This window comes from Lampris incognitus, chromosome 18, assembly GCF_029633865.1.
Source record: "Lampris incognitus isolate fLamInc1 chromosome 18, fLamInc1.hap2, whole genome shotgun sequence".
In the NCBI taxonomy this organism is placed as follows: domain Eukaryota; kingdom Metazoa; phylum Chordata; class Actinopteri; order Lampriformes; family Lampridae; genus Lampris; species Lampris incognitus.
In genome coordinates this window covers 2,423,529-2,440,606 of record NC_079228.1, presented here as the reverse complement: position 1 = coordinate 2,440,606, position 17,078 = coordinate 2,423,529, and the positions used below count along the sequence as shown (strand labels likewise).

Sequence of the window (17,078 nt, the reverse complement as noted above, 5' to 3'; positions counted from 1 at the left end):
TCAGACTGTGGTGGTGTTGTTTACATATTGTGTTAGACTGTGGTGGTGGTGTTTACATATGGTGTCAGATTGTGGTGGTGTTGTTTACATATTGTGTTAGACTGTGTTGGTGTTGTTTACATAACTTGTCAGACTGTGGTGTTGTTTACATAATTTGTCAGACTGTGGTGTTGTTTACATATGGTGCCAGACTGTGGTGTTGTTTACATATGGTGCCAGACTATGCTGTAGTTTACATATTGTGTCAGACTGTGGTGGTGGTGTTTACATATTGTGTCAGACTGTGGTGTTGTTGTTTACATATTGTGTCAGACTGTGGTGTTGTTGTTTACATATTGTGTCAGACTGTGGTGGTGTTGTTTGCATGTTGTGTCAGACTGTGGTGGTGTTTTTTACATATTGTGTCAGACTGTGGTGGTGTTGTTTACATGTTGTGTCAGACTGTGGTGTTGTTGTTTACATATTTTGTCAGACTGTGTTGTTGTTTACATATTGTGTCAGACTGTGGTGGTGTTTACATATTGTTTCAGACTGTGGTGTTGTTTACATATTGTGTCAGACTGTGCTGGTGTTGTTTGCATGGTGTGTCAGACTGTGGTGGTGTTGTTTACATATGGTGCCAGACTGTGGTGTTGTTTACATATGGTGCCAGACTATGCTGTAGTTTACATATTGTGTCAGACTGTGTTGTTGTTTACATATTGTGTCAGACTGTGGTGGTGTTTACATATTGTTTCAGACTGTGGTGTTGTTTACATATTGTGTCAGACTGTGCTGGTGTTGTTTGCATGGTGTGTCAGACTGTGGTGGTGTTGTTTACATGTTGTGTCAGACTGTGGTGGTGTTGTTTACATATTGTGTTAGACTGTGGTGGTGGTGTTTACATATGGTGTCAGATTGTGGTGGTGTTGTTTACATATTGTGTTAGACTGTGTTGGTGTTGTTTACATAATTTGTCAGACTGTGGTGTTGTTTACATAATTTGTCAGACTGTGGTGTTGTTTACATATGGTGCCAAACTGTGGTGTTGTTTACATATGCAGTCAGACTGTGGTGGTGTTGTTTACATATTGTGTCAGACTGTGGTGGTGGTGTTTACATGTTGTGTCAGACTGTGGTGGTGGTGTTTACATGTTGTATCAGACTGTGGTGGTGCTGTTTACATGTTGCGTCAGACTGTGGTGGTGTTGTTTACATGTCGTGTCAGGCTGTGGTGTTGTTTACATATGCAGTCAGACTGTGGTGGTGTTATTTACATGTTGTGTCAGACTGTGGTGGTGTTGTTTACATGTTGTGGCAGACTGTGGTGGTGTAGTTTACATGTTATGGCAGACTGTTGTGGTGTTGTTTACATGTTGTGTCAGACTGTGGTGTTGTTGTTTACATGTTGTGTCGGACTGTGGTGTTGTTTACATGTTGTGTCAGACTGTGGTGTTGTTGTTTACATGTTGTGTCGGACTGTGGTGTTGTTTACATATGCAGTCAGACTGTGGTGGTGTTGTTTACATGTTGTGGCAGACTGTGGTGGTGTAGTTTACATGTTATGGCAGACTGTTGTGGTGTTGTTTACATGTTGTGTCAGACTGTGGTGTTGTTGTTTACATGTTGTGTCGGACTGTGGTGTTGTTTACATATGCAGTCAGACTGTGCTGGTGTTGTTTACATGTTGTGTCAGACTGTGGTGGTGTTTACATATTTTGTCAGACTGTGGTGTTGTTTACATAATTTGTCAGACTGTGTTGGTGTTGTTTACATAGTGTGTCAGACTGTGCTGTTGTTGTTTATATATTGTGTCAGACTGTGGTGGTGTTGTTTACATGGTGTGTCAGACTGTGGTGTTGTTGTTTACATGTTGTGTTAGACTGTGCTGGTGTTTACATATGCAGTCAGACTGTGCTGGTGTTGTTTACATGTTGTGTCAAGACTGTGGTTGTGTTGTTTACATGTTGTGTCAGACTGTGGTGGTGTTGTTTACATATTGTGTCAGACTGTGGTGTTGTTTACATATTGTGTCAGACTGTGCTGGTGTTGTTTACATGGTGTGTCAGACTGTGGTGGTGTTGTTTACATGTTGTGTCAGACTGTGGTGGTGTTGTTTACATATTGTGTTAGACTGTGTTGGTGTTGTTTACATGTTGTGTCAGACTGTGGTGGTGTTGTTTACATATTGTGTTAGACTGTGGTGGTGGTGTTTACATATGGTGTCAGATTGTGGTGGTGTTGTTTACATATTGTGTTAGACTGTGTTGGTGTTGTTTACATAATTTGTCAGACTGTGGTGTTGTTTACATAATTTGTCAGACTGTGGTGTTGTTTACATATGGTGCCAGACTGTGGTGTTGTTTACATATGCAGTCAGACTGTGGTGGTGTTGTTTACATATTGTGTCAGACTGTGGTGGTGGTGTTTACATGTTGTGTCAGACTGTGGTGGTGGTGTTTACATGTTGTATCAGACTGTGGTGGTGCTGTTTACATGTTGCGTCAGACTGTGGTGGTGTTGTTTACATGTCGTGTCAGGCTGTGGTGTTGTTTACATATGCAGTCAGACTGTGGTGGTGTTATTTACATGTTGTGTCAGACTGTGGTGGTGTTGTTTACATGTTGTGGCAGACTGTGGTGGTGTAGTTTACATGTTATGGCAGACTGTTGTGGTGTTGTTTACATGTTGTGTCAGACTGTGGTGTTGTTGTTTACATGTTGTGTCGGACTGTGGTGTTGTTTACATGTTGTGTCAGACTGTGGTGTTGTTGTTTACATGTTGTGTCGGACTGTGGTGTTGTTTACATATGCAGTCAGACTGTGGTGGTGTTGTTTACATGTTGTGGCAGACTGTGGTGGTGTAGTTTACATGTTATGGCAGACTGTTGTGGTGTTGTTTACATGTTGTGTCAGACTGTGGTGTTGTTGTTTACATGTTGTGTCGGACTGTGGTGTTGTTTACATATGCAGTCAGACTGTGCTGGTGTTGTTTACATGTTGTGTCAGACTGTGGTGGTGTTTACATATTTTGTCAGACTGTGGTGTTGTTTACATAATTTGTCAGACTGTGTTGGTGTTGTTTACATAGTGTGTCAGACTGTGCTGTTGTTGTTTATATATTGTGTCAGACTGTGGTGGTGTTGTTTACATGGTGTGTCAGACTGTGGTGTTGTTGTTTACATGTTGTGTTAGACTGTGCTGGTGTTTACATATGCAGTCAGACTGTGCTGGTGTTGTTTACATGTTGTGTCAAGACTGTGGTTGTGTTGTTTACATGTTGTGTCAGACTGTGGTGGTGTTGTTTACATATTGTGTCAGACTGTGGTGCTGTTTACATATTGTGTCAGACTGTGCTGGTGTTGTTTACATGGTGTGTCAGACTGTGGTGGTGTTGTTTACATGTTGTGTCAGACTGTGGTGGTGTTGTTTACATATTGTGTTAGACTGTGTTGGTGTTGTTTACATAATTTGTCAGACTGTGGTGTTGTTTACATAATTTGTCAGACTGTGGTGTTGTTTACATATGGTGCCAGACTGTGGTGTTGTTTACATATGGTGCCAGACTATGCTGTAGTTTACATATTGTGTCAGACTGTGGTGGTGGTGTTTACATATTGTGTCAGACTGTGGTGGTGTTGTTTACATATTTTGTCAGACTGTGGTGTTGTTTACATATTGTGTCAGACTGTGCTGTTGTTGTTTACATATGCAGTCAGACTGTGGTGTTGTTTACATATTGTGTCAGACTGTGGTGGTGTTGTTTACATATGCAGTCAGACTGTGCTGGTGTTGTTTACATATTGTGTCAGACTGTGGTGGTGTTTACATATTGTGTCAGACTGTGGTGGTGTTGTTTACATATGCAGTCAGACTGTGGTGTTGTTGTTTACATATTGTGTCAGACTGTGCTGTTGTTGTTTACATATGCAGTCAGACTGTGGTGGTGTTGTTTACATATTGTGTCAGACTGTGGTGTTGTTTACATATGCAGTCAGACTGTGCAGGTGTTGTTTACATATTGTGTCAGACTGTGGTGGTGGTGTTTACATGTTGTGTCAGACTGTGATGGTGGTGTTTACATGTTGTGTCAGACTGTGGTGGTGTTGTTTACATGTTGCGTCAGACTGTGGTGGTGTTGTTTACATGTCGTGTCAGACTGTGGTGTTGTTTACATATGCAGTCAGACTGTGGTGGTGTTGTTTACATATTGTGTCACTGTGCTGTTGTTGTTTACATATGCAGTCAGACTGTGGTGGTGTTGTTTACATATTGTGTCAGACTGTGTTGTTGTTTACATATTGTGTCAGACTGTGGTGGTGTTGTTTACATATTGTGTCAGACTGTGGTGGTGTTTACATATTGTGTCAGACTGTGGTGGTGTTTACATATTGTGTCAGACTGTGTTGTTGTTTACATATTGTGTCAGACTGTGGTGGTGTTTACATATTGTGTCAGACTGTGGTGGTGTTTACATATTGTGTCAGACTGTCCTGGTGTTGTTTACATGGTGTGTCAGACTGTGGTGGTGTTGTTTACATGTTGTGTCAGACTGTGGTGGTGTTGTTTACATATTGTGTTAGACTGTGGTGGTGGTGTTTACATATGGTGTCAGATTGTGGTGGTGTTGTTTACATATTGTGTTAGACTGTGTTGGTGTTGTTTACATAACTTGTCAGACTGTGGTGTTGTTTACATAATTTGTCAGACTGTGGTGTTGTTTACATATGGTGCCAGACTGTGGTGTTGTTTACATATGGTGCCAGACTATGCTGTAGTTTACATATTGTGTCAGACTGTGGTGGTGGTGTTTACATATTGTGTCAGACTGTGGTGTTGTTGTTTACATATTGTGTCAGACTGTGGTGTTGTTGTTTACATATTGTGTCAGACTGTGGTGGTGTTGTTTGCATGTTGTGTCAGACTGTGGTGGTGTTTTTTACATATTGTGTCAGACTGTGGTGGTGTTGTTTACATGTTGTGTCAGACTGTGGTGTTGTTGTTTACATATTTTGTCAGACTGTGTTGTTGTTTACATATTGTGTCAGACTGTGGTGGTGTTTACATATTGTTTCAGACTGTGGTGTTGTTTACATATTGTGTCAGACTGTGCTGGTGTTGTTTGCATGGTGTGTCAGACTGTGGTGGTGTTGTTTACATGTTGTGTCAGACTGTGGTGGTGTTGTTTACATATTGTGTTAGACTGTGGTGGTGGTGTTTACATATGGTGTCAGATTGTGGTGGTGTTGTTTACATATTGTGTTAGACTGTGTTGGTGTTGTTTACATAATTTGTCAGACTGTGGTGTTGTTTACATAATTTGTCAGACTGTGGTGTTGTTTACATATGGTGCCAGACTGTGGTGTTGTTTACATATGGTTCCAGACTATGCTGAAGTTTACATATTGTGTCAGACTGTGGTGGTGGTGTTTACATATTGTGTCAGACTGTGGTGGTGTTGTTTACATATTGTGTCAGACTGTGGTGTTGTTGTTTACATATTGTGTCAGACTGTGGTGGTGTTGTTTGCATGTTGTGTCAGACTGTGGTGGTGTTTTTTACATATTGTGTTAGACTGTGGTGGTGTTGTTTACATGTTGTGTCAGACTGTGGTGGTGTTTTTTACATATTGTGTTAGACTGTGGTGGTGTTGTTTACATATTGTGTCAGACTGTGCTGTTGTTGTTTACATATGCAGTCAGACTGTGGTGGTGTTGTTTACATATTGTGTCAGACTGTGGTGGTGTTTACATATTGTGTCAGACTGTGGTGGTGTTGTTTACATATGCAGTCAGACTGTGGTGTTGTTTACATATTGTGTCAGACTGTGGTGTTGTTTACATATTGTGTCAGACTGTGGTGGTGTTTACATATTGTGTCAGACTGTGCTGTTGTTGTTTACATATGCAGTCAGACTGTGGTGTTGTTTACATATTGTGTCAGACTGTGGTGTTGTTTACATATTGTGTCAGACTGTGGTGGTGTTTACATATTGTGTCAGACTGTGCTGTTGTTGTTTACATATGCAGTCAGACTGTGCTGGTGTTGTTTACATATTGTGTCAGACTGTGGTGGTGGTGTTTACATGTTGTGTCAGACTGTGGTGGTGGTGTTTGCATGTTGTGTCAGACTGTGGTGGTGTTTTTTAAATATTGTGTTAGACTGTGGTGTTGTTTACATATGCAGTCAGACTGTGCTGGTGTTGTTTACATATTGTGTCAGACTGTGGTGGTGGTGTTTACATGTTGTGTCAGACTGTGGTGGTGGTGTTTGCATGTTGTGTCAGACTGTGGTGGTGTTTTTTACATATTGTGTTAGACTGTGGTGGTGTTGTTTACATGTTGTGTCAGACTGTGGTGTTGTTGTTTACATATTTTGTCAGACTGTGGTGTTGTTTACATATTGTGTCAGACTGTGCTGTTGTTGTTTACATATGCAGTCAGACTGTGGTGGTGTTGTTTACATATTGTGTCAGACTGTGGTGTTGTTTACATATTGTGTCAGACTGTGGTGGTGTTTACATATTGTGTCAGACTGTCCTGGTGTTGTTTACATGGTGTGTCAGACTGTGGTGGTGTTGTTTACATATGCAGTCAGACTGTGGTGGTGTTGTTTACATATTGTGTCAGACTGTGCTGTTGTTGTTTACATATGCAGTCAGACTGTGGTGGTGTTGTTTACATATTGTGTCAGACTGTGGTGTTGTTTACATATGCAGTCAGACTGTGCTGGTGTTGTTTACATATTGTGTCAGACTGTGGTGGTGGTGTTTACATGTTGTGTCAGACTGTGGTGGTGGTGTTTACATGCGGTTACAGACTGTGGTGGTGTTGTTTACATGTTGCGTCAGACTGTGGTGGTGGTGTTTACATGTCGTGTCAGACTGTGGTGTTGTTTACATATGCAATCAGACTGTGGTGGTGTTGTTTACATATTGTGTCACTGTGCTGTTGTTGTTTACATATGCAGTCAGACTGTGGTGGTGTTGTTTACATATTGTGTCAGACTGTGTTGTTGTTTACATATTGTGTCAGACTGTGGTGGTGTTTACATATTGTGTCAGACTGTGTTGTTGTTTACATATTGTGTCAGACTGTGGTGGTGTTTACATATTGTGTCAGACTGTCCTGGTGTTGTTTACATGGTGTGTCAGACTGTGGTGGTGTTGTTTACATGTTGTGTCAGACTGTGGTGGTGTTGTTTACATATTGTGTTAGACTGTGGTGGTGGTGTTTACATATGGTGTCAGGTTGTGGTGGTGTTGTTTACATATTGTGTTAGACTGTGTTGGTGCTGTTTACATAACTTGTCAGACTGTGGTGTTGTTTACATAATTTGTCAGACTGTGGTGTTGTTTACATATGGTGCCAGACTGTGGTGTTGTTTACATATGGTGCCAGACTATGCTGTAGTTTACATATTGTGTCAGACTGTGGTGGTGGTGTTTACATATTTTGTCAGACTGTGGTGGTGTTGTTTACATATTGTGTCAGACTGTGGTGTTGTTGTTTACATAGTGTGTCAGACTGTGGTGGTGTTGTTTGCATGTTGTGTCAGACTGTGGTGGTGTTTTTTACATATTGTGTCAGACTGTGGTGGTGTTGTTTACATGTTGTGTCAGACTGTGGTGTTGTTGTTTACATATTTTGTCAGACTGTGGTGTTGTTTACATATTGTGTCAGACTGTGCTGTTGTTGTTTACATATGCAGTCAGACTGTGGTGGTGTTGTTTACATATTGTGTCAGACTGTGGTGTTGTTTACATATTGTGTCAGACTGTGGTGGTGTTGTTTACATATGCAGTCAGACTGTGGTGGTGTTGTTTACATATTGTGTCAGACTGTTGTGTTGTTTACATATTGTGTCAGACTGTGGTGGTGTTTACATATTGTGTCAGACTGTGGTGGTGTTGTTTACATATTGTGTCAGACTGTGGTGGTGTTGTTTGCATGTTGTGTCAGACTGTGGTGGTGTTTTTTACATATTGTGTCAGACTGTGGTGGTGTTGTTTACATGTTGTGTCAGACTGTGGTGTTGTTGTTTACATATTTTGTCAGACTGTGGTGTTGTTTACATATGCAGTCAGACTGTGGTGGTGTTGTTTACATATGCAGTCAGACTGTGGTGGTGTTGTTTACATATTGTGTCAGACTGTGGTGGTGTTTACATATTGTGTCAGACTGTGGTGGTGTTGTTTACATATGCAGTCAGATTGTGGTGGTGTTGTTTACATATTGTGTCAGACTGTGGTGGTGTTGTTTACATATGCAGTCAGACTGTGGTGTTGTTGTTTACATATTGTGTCAGACTGTGCTGTCGTTGTTTACATATGCAGTCAGACTGTGGTGGTGTTGTTTACATATTGTGTCAGACTGTGGTGTTGTTTACATATGCAGTCAGACTGTGGTGGTGTTGTTTACATATTGTGTCAGACTGTGGTGGTGGTGTTTACATGTTGTGGCAGACTGTGGTGGTGGTGTTTACATGTTGTATCAGACTGTGGTGATGCTGTTTACATGTTGCGTCAGACTGTGGTGGTGTTGTTTACATGTCGTGTCAGGCTGTGGTGTTGTTTACATATGCAGTCAGACTGTGGTGGTGTTATTTACATGTTGTGTCAGACTGTGGTGGTGTTGTTTACATGTTGTGGCAGACTGTGGTGGTGTAGTTTACATGTTATGGCAGACTGTTGTGGTGTTGTTTACATGTTGTGTCAGACTGTGGTGTTGTTGTTTACATGTTGTGTCGGACTGTGGTGTTGTTTACATGTTGTGTCAGACTGTGGTGTTGTTGTTTACATGTTGTGTCGGACTGTGGTGTTGTTTACATATGCAGTCAGACTGTGGTGGTGTTGTTTACATGTTGTGGCAGACTGTGGTGGTGTAGTTTACATGTTATGGCAGACTGTTGTGGTGTTGTTTACATGTTGTGTCAGACTGTGGTGTTGTTGTTTACATGTTGTGTCGGACTGTGGTGTTGTTTACATATGCAGTCAGACTGTGCTGGTGTTGTTTACATGTTGTGTCAGACTGTGGTGGTGTTTACATATTTTGTCAGACTGTGGTGTTGTTTACATAATTTGTCAGACTGTGTTGGTGTTGTTTACATAGTGTGTCAGACTGTGCTGTTGTTGTTTATATATTGTGTCAGACTGTGGTGGTGTTGTTTACATGGTGTGTCAGACTGTGGTGTTGTTGTTTACATGTTGTGTTAGACTGTGCTGGTGTTTACATATGCAGTCAGACTGTGCTGGTGTTGTTTACATGTTGTGTCAAGACTGTGGTTGTGTTGTTTACATGTTGTGTCAGACTGTGGTGGTGTTGTTTACATGTTGTGTCAGACTGTGGTGTTGTTGTTAACATGTTGTGTCAGACTGTGCTGGTGTTGTTTGCATGTTGTGTCAGACTGTGGTGGTGTTTTTTACATATTGTGTCAGACTGTGGTGGTGTTGTTTACATGTTGTGTCAGACTGTGGTGTTGTTGTTTACATATTTTGTCAGACTGTGGTGTTGTTTACATATGCAGTCAGACTGTGGTGGTGTTGTTTACATATGCAGTCAGACTGTGGTGGTGTTGTTTACATATTGTGTCAGACTGTGGTGGTGTTTACATATTGTGTCAGACTGTGGTGGTGTTGTTTACATATGCAGTCAGATTGTGGTGGTGTTGTTTACATATTGTGTCAGACTGTGGTGGTGTTGTTTACATATGCAGTCAGACTGTGGTGTTGTTGTTTACATATTGTGTCAGACTGTGCTGTCGTTGTTTACATATGCAGTCAGACTGTGGTGGTGTTGTTTACATATTGTGTCAGACTGTGGTGTTGTTTACATATGCAGTCAGACTGTGGTGGTGTTGTTTACATATTGTGTCAGACTGTGGTGGTGGTGTTTACATGTTGTGGCAGACTGTGGTGGTGGTGTTTACATGTTGTATCAGACTGTGGTGATGCTGTTTACATGTTGCGTCAGACTGTGGTGGTGTTGTTTACATGTCGTGACAGGCTGTGGTGTTGTTTACATATGCAGTCAGACTGTGGTGGTGTTATTTACATGTTGTGTCAGACTGTGGTGGTGTTGTTTACATGTTGTGGCAGACTGTGGTGGTGTAGTTTACATGTTATGGCAGACTGTTGTGGTGTTGTTTACATGTTGTTTCAGACTGTGGTGTTGTTGTTTACATGTTGTGTCGGACTGTGGTGTTGTTTACATGTTGTGTCAGACTGTGGTGTTGTTGTTTACATGTTGTGTCGGACTGTGGTGTTGTTTACATATGCAGTCAGACTGTGGTGGTGTTGTTTACATGTTGTGGCAGACTGTGGTGGTGTAGTTTACATGTTATGGCAGACTGTTGTGGTGTTGTTTACATGTTGTGTCAGACTGTGGTGTTGTTGTTTACATGTTGTGTCGGACTGTGGTGTTGTTTACATATGCAGTCAGACTGTGCTGGTGTTGTTTACATGTTGTGTCAGACTGTGGTGGTGTTTACATATTTTGTCAGACTGTGGTGTTGTTTACATAATTTGTCAGACTGTGTTGGTGTTGTTTACATAGTGTGTCAGACTGTGCTGTTGTTGTTTATATATTGTGTCAGACTGTGGTGGTGTTGTTTACATGGTGTGTCAGACTGTGGTGTTGTTGTTTACATGTTGTGTTAGACTGTGCTGGTGTTTACATATGCAGTCAGACTGTGCTGGTGTTGTTTACATGTTGTGTCAAGACTGTGGTTGTGTTGTTTACATGTTGTGTCAGACTGTGGTGGTGTTGTTTACATGTTGTGTCAGACTGTGGTGTTGTTGTTAACATGTTGTGTCAGACTGTGCTGGTGTTGTTTACATATGCAGTCAGACTGTGCTGGTGTTGTTCACATGTTGTGTCAAGACTGTGGTGGTGTTGTTTACATGTTGTGTCAGACTGTGGTGTTGTTGTTTACATGTTGTGTCAGACTGTGCTGGTGTTGTTTACATATGCAGTCAGACTGTGCTGATGTTGTTTACATGTTGTGTCAAGACTGTGGTTGTGTTGTTTACATGTTGTGTCAGACTGCTCTCTGTTCTTGCTCTGAGGTTTATGAGGACGTGACGTGGGAATGTAGTTGTCTTTTTCTTTTTTCCTTTTTTTTTGGGGGTGGGGATTTTCCCCCTTTTTCTCCCCAATTGTATCCGGCCAATTATCCCATTCCTCTGAGCCCTCCCAGTCGCTGCTCCACCCCCTCTGCTGATCTGAGGAGGGCTGCAGACTACCACATGCTTCCTCCGATACATGTGGAGTCACCAGCCGCTTCTTTTCACCTGACAGTAAGGAGTTTCACCAGGGGCATGTAGCGCGTGGGAGGATCACGCTATTCCCCCCAGTCCCCCCCCCCATAACTATCCATAACTATCCATAACCCATCCATAACTATCCATAACCCATCCATAACTATCCATAACCCATCCATAACTATCCATAACTCATCCATCCACTGACCAACCCAGAAGCCATGACACTCATACCAGCAGTCACATAACATGGGAAATCAACACCAAGTCCATCATCAGAAAAGCACGACAAGGATTGTACTTCCTGAGGCACACTCTCAGGCGCCACCTCATCCCCAAATAAACTCACTCCAATCTAGCACAACCCAGAGATTCAGGTTTAAAAAAACAAAAACAAACAAACATGTATCTTCATGTCTTTGAAGTGACAAGGAATCAGCCGTCTGGGACACGTTTTTGAAAACAATCTAGTTTTTATCATCCCCAACATGAACCCAGAGGCATGGCCTTGGTGGCCACTGCTTTCTGCAACATCTCCAACTGCAGCAGTCTGTAAAAGCAAAAATCAGATTAACAACACCCTTCAACCACCTCTCATGATCAGTGATCTTACTCATATCGATAGCTTCAAAAAAAACTTCTTCTAAAATATAAAATCTCTTATTAAAAGCAGATGACGCTGTGTCTTTACCAACCACAGAGTGGGGAAGAGACCTTGCTGTCACCACCAATGTTGTCTTCTGGGGGAATATCTGTAATAACACGTTTTCTATGGCCCACAATTCAAAACTGCAACTTACAAAGTGCAAAATCTTACATAGAGCAGATATCACCCGACACCAAACATCCAAGATGAGATCCCTAGACAAAGACACTTGCTAAAACTGTCCACTTGATACCATGGATGGTTACTGCTATGCCATCTGGCTCTCCCCACCTATTCAATGATTCTGTACCAGCATAATAAACTACTCTCTCCTGGGCCACAGCATTCCCGTTTGCACATCGGTTTGTCTTCCCCGAGATCTCTCCTCAATGGAAACGCCACCCAGATTCCAGCAACCCATCTTGATGGCCTTAATACTTGCCAAGAAAACAGTTCTACTCAACTGGAAAAGTAGAAAGACTCTCACAACATCCCTATGGGTACACCTATTGAGAATATATCTCAGTGGAAAGACTGGTGGCCTTATCCAAAAACCAAGTTGAATCATTTAATGAAATACGAGTTACTTCTATCAATGTCTTAACACCATCCATTGAAAAACAAGTATCAGGGACGATCCGGGACAATATTGTGGGTCTCAAGCATGTGGGGGGCTTCTGGGCCGCACCAGGTCCCTATGGTTGGATGAACGTCTGGTGGCTATGGGTGTTGTCCTGTGTGCTGGTGCTGTGGCTATGGGGGGATCCTGAGCCTTTTAGGGGCCTTTGGGCCCGGGACAGGGGCAGGGGTGTCTGCTCTCGCTCCCAGGCCGGGCAAACAGAGGCACAGGAGGGGTGGTCTCGGGGGGGGGGGCATCTCTAACTGGCTCAGGGTGTGCATATGGGCTGCATTCATGGGATTGGGGCTAAGGGTGCCTGGGCATGCTTAGTCAGGTTAGATGCTGCAGACAGGCTATAAAAGCTGCTCACATGTACACATGCTGTTTGGACGCATGTTGATGCACATGTTCTTCAGGCAGTGGCATCGTGAGTGTACTTAACAACAGGATTCATTGTCTTCAGGAAGATCTAATACAACATAGATGTCTCGTCAGCGCTGCAGCAGCTGCAATACATCCTGTTACATCTGTGGTGAGGACACGCTTAAGACTCAAGGACGCACCATGACTGCACTTATTAAGAAAGCCTGTGAGCTCTAATTCAGATGTAACACTGGTGACCAAGAGAACCCCTGGGCTCCCCACATTTGTTGTGCAACATGTGCAGTGAACCTGAGAGCTTGGCTCAGAGGTCCTCGGAAGTCAACGCCATTTGCAGACCCAATGAAATGGCGAGAACAGAAGGATCACGTGACGGGCTGTTACTTCTGTCTGACCAGTGTGTCTGGCTTCTCTACTAAGAATAAGAACTCTACCGAATACCCCAACCTGCCTTCAGCCATGACACCAGTGCCACATGATGACAGTTTGCCAGTACGGAAGCCACCAGAGACATGGAGCCTAGATGAGGCAGATGAAGATGCCACAACGCATGAACCAGATGTGGAAAACAACACTGATCCAGATGTTGAACCCATTATGCCTGGTTATCCTCATCTGATAACACAGCCAGGATTAAATGACCTGCTCAGGGACTTGGATTTGTCAAAAGCTGAAGCAGAATTACTTGGTTCAAGATTGTAAGGATGGGGTTTGTTGTCACCAGGTACAAATATGTCTATCTTTCAGAACCATCAAGAACATTTGACAAACTTCTTTATGCAGGTTGACAACCTCTGTTTCTGCACTGACATTGATGGACTGTTCATGGCTTTGGCTTGTGTGTAGGACCCACAACAATGGCATCTTTTTATAGATTCATCAAAGCTCAGCCTGAAAGCTGTCCTGCTACACAATGGTGATGTCCACCCTTCAGTACCCACTGGCTCTGCAGTACACATGGAAGAAATCTACAATAACATGGAAGTGTTGTTGGAACACATACAGTACAACATTATGACTGGAACATGTGTGGTGATGTAAAAGTACTGGCACTGCTACCAGGAACGCAGCTGGGATATACTACGAAGTACTGGTGCTTCCTGTGTGACCGGGACAGCCGTGCTACGGAGCCACATCACATTAAAAAGAACTGGCTGCTCCGTAAGCAGTTTGACGCATAAACCACTGGTCCACCCAACACAGATATTTCTGCCTCCTCTTCATGTAAGACTCAGCTTGATGGGACATGTTGGGAAAGCAGGGAACAAAGAAGGTGATGGACTTCACTACCTGAGACAGATGTTTCCAACAATAACTGGTGCCAAGATGGGGGAAGGCATTTTTGTTGGTGCACAAATCAGACAGGTCCTCAGTGACAGGGAGGTAGAAGATCTGCTAGTGGGCCTGAGGAAACAGCATGGAAGGCATTTGAGGATGTTGTTGAGATTTTCTAGGCAACTACAGAGCACCACACTACACTGAGCTGCTGGACAACATGCTTAAAGCACACAGAACCATGAAGTGACACACGTCACTGAAAACTGATGCTGTGCATCACACTTGGACTTCTTCCCTGCTGGCCTTGGTCAGTCAGTGAGGAACGTGGTGAAAGGTTTCACCAGGACATGGCGACCACGGAAAAGAGGCGTCAGGACAACTGGAATCCATCAACGCTGGCCGACCACTGTTGGTCACTGAGACGAGAGGCACCAGGCGCTGAGCACAAACCAAGATCCTCTGCAAAACATGGGAAGCTCAGTTGAACTAACACAGTGTGTCAGCACCATTACGCCATTACACTTGTTAAATGTATTAAAAGTTGTGTTAATGTTTCCTACGTGATACAGCAAATCTGGCATTATTTTGGTGTTCAGCCTGACATTGTCTATCATCGTCTCTCATGTTTTCAGGAAGCAACAAGTTTTAAAAAACGTGTTGTCCGGTGAATTGCAAGTCTCTGTAATGCACTCCAACACCAAGTACAAGAGTAACGCTTGAACGAGGTGACAACATGACATGGAGCCTCCCTGTTACCAACATGTGGACTTCTGGAGGGTACACCTCTGCACTCAAATTGTCTTTGGCAACAACTGTCACCTGGATGACTTGAGGTACTATAAAGGATATAACTATCATATCGAAGAGAGCTCTTATGATGCCCTATTCAACACCCATATAATAAGTTAAAGAAACGATTCTTTTAATGGCCTAAGTAATTAAATGTTGACAACTGAGGTTAACAGTGACAATCTGTTTCTATATTCAAAACTCCAATTCTATGAAATTGTTGTGTACTGTCAAACAACAAACTAACATTAAGTAAGCCGGTTACCAAAGCAGGGTGCCGCTCCTGATCACAGTCCTCTTTGCTGCACTCATGCACACAACTATGATGTAGTAGCGACGCTGAAGTCAAATCCTCTTTATACCATCCATCCATCCATCCATCATCCATCCATCCATCCATTATCCAGACTGCTTCTCCTGCTCTCAGGGTCGCAGGGATGCTGGAGCCTATCCCAGCAGTCACTGGGCGGCAGGCGGGGAGACACCCTGGACAGGCTGCCAGGCCATCACAGGGCCGACACACACACACACACACACACACACACACACACACACACACACACACACACACACACACACACACACACACACACAGGGATAATTTAGCACGGCCTTGTCCCCTGACCCACGTGTGTTTGGACTGTGGGGGGAAGTGGAGCAGCACCCGGAGGAAACCACAGGGTTCTAATTAGGGATCAACATAACTTGCAATCAATCACAGAAGTGAAACTACAGTAAAAGAAAAGAAACAATGCACAAAAGTCCTCATTTCCGGTTTAAGGCACGTGCAACCCACCATTCGTGCCGACGCCTCCTCGCAGTTATCACAACATGCACAAGGAAACGGACTTTTGGTTAAACACGGGGCTGCTGTAAGGTAGCTGCATGTTCCGCACACTCTGTGCGGGCAGGAAGGCTGCAGTGGGCCAGGGGTGTCGTGTCGTGGTTCTGCTGAACAGAAGCAGGTCATGTGTTTGTAGCGATGGAAGCAGGCAGCAGCCTTGTGCAATACTCTCATGTCTCCATGAACATTAAAGAACGAGCAATATCTATCAGTTACAAAACGACGAACAAGCCGGCAATAGAAAATATTCGATCTTACGCCAGTGTTTCCCTCGGCGGTGTTGTCTTGTCATGTCCATGAGATGGCGTAATCCTTTCTTGCAGGGGAGTTCTTCGGCTCAGCTTTGCTGACCAGTCCTGCAGCTTTCACCGTGGACACAACGACCACGTTAACATGGTTTTATGACGACAACCGTGAACTTTCTGCAGGATTGTCTCCAAATGTTCGCTCTTACAAACGCAAACAGGTTCTGCCCCCTCCCACGTGAAGCACTGGGGCTCTTTCGCATGTGATCCGCGTGCGCCATCTACAGAAACTCGTGAAAACAGCCTTTTCATAAACGGACATGTTAGTGGTTGGGTCAACCATTTATGTGTTTAGCAAAAGAAATCCATCCGTTGTCTTAAGCGCTTCCCCTGCTCTCAGGGATGCTGGAGCCTGTCCCAGCAGTCACTGGGCGGCAGGCGGGGAGACACCCTGGACAGACCCCTGGACAGACCGCCAGGCCATCACAGGGCGCGCGCGCGCACACACACACACACACACACACACACACACACACACATTCCTAGGGACAACTTAGTTCGGCCGATCCACCTGACCTACATGTGTTTGAGTCAGCTGACCTACATGTGTTTGAGTCACCTGACCTACATGTGGTTGGACTGTGGGAGGAAACCGGAGCACCCGGAGGAAACCCACACAGACACGGGGAGAACATGCAAACTCCACACAGAGGACGACCCGGGACGACCCACCAAGGTTCGACTACCCCGGTGCTCGAACCCAGGACCTTCTGTGAGGCGACCGCGCTAACCACTGCGCCACCTTGCCGCCGAAAATTAGGGGGGGAAACAAAACAAACAACAACAAAAAATAATAAAAAGTTTGCCTATGATTCAATTGGCTTAGGCCAATAGATGTTATTGACCAGGGACCTGCACATAGACTCCAGGTAGTGCTCAAGCATCTGCCCTTTTGCCCTCTGAGCATATAAGTGCCCTTTTTGAAAGACTTCTTTATTTTTTTAAGGCGTCCCAAGGCATCAATTCTCATTAAAAGCG

The 17,078-nt window shown here is 43.7% G+C and overlaps 1 protein-coding gene across 1 annotated transcript in view; it reads right to left on the bottom strand.

Moving 5' to 3' along the window:
• The window catches only part of sema4ab (sema domain, immunoglobulin domain (Ig), transmembrane domain (TM) and short cytoplasmic domain, (semaphorin) 4Ab), a 375,735-nt gene extending 359,472 nt beyond the window's left edge, over positions 1–16,263 (bottom strand). Inside the window, exon 1 of the mRNA XM_056298286.1 lies at positions 16,054–16,263. Within this exon, the coding sequence (XP_056154261.1) occupies positions 16,054–16,093 (40 nt within the window). The 5' untranslated portion in view covers positions 16,094–16,263. The remainder of the gene's footprint in view (positions 1–16,053) is intronic.
• Positions 16,264–17,078: the final 815 nt, after the last annotated feature.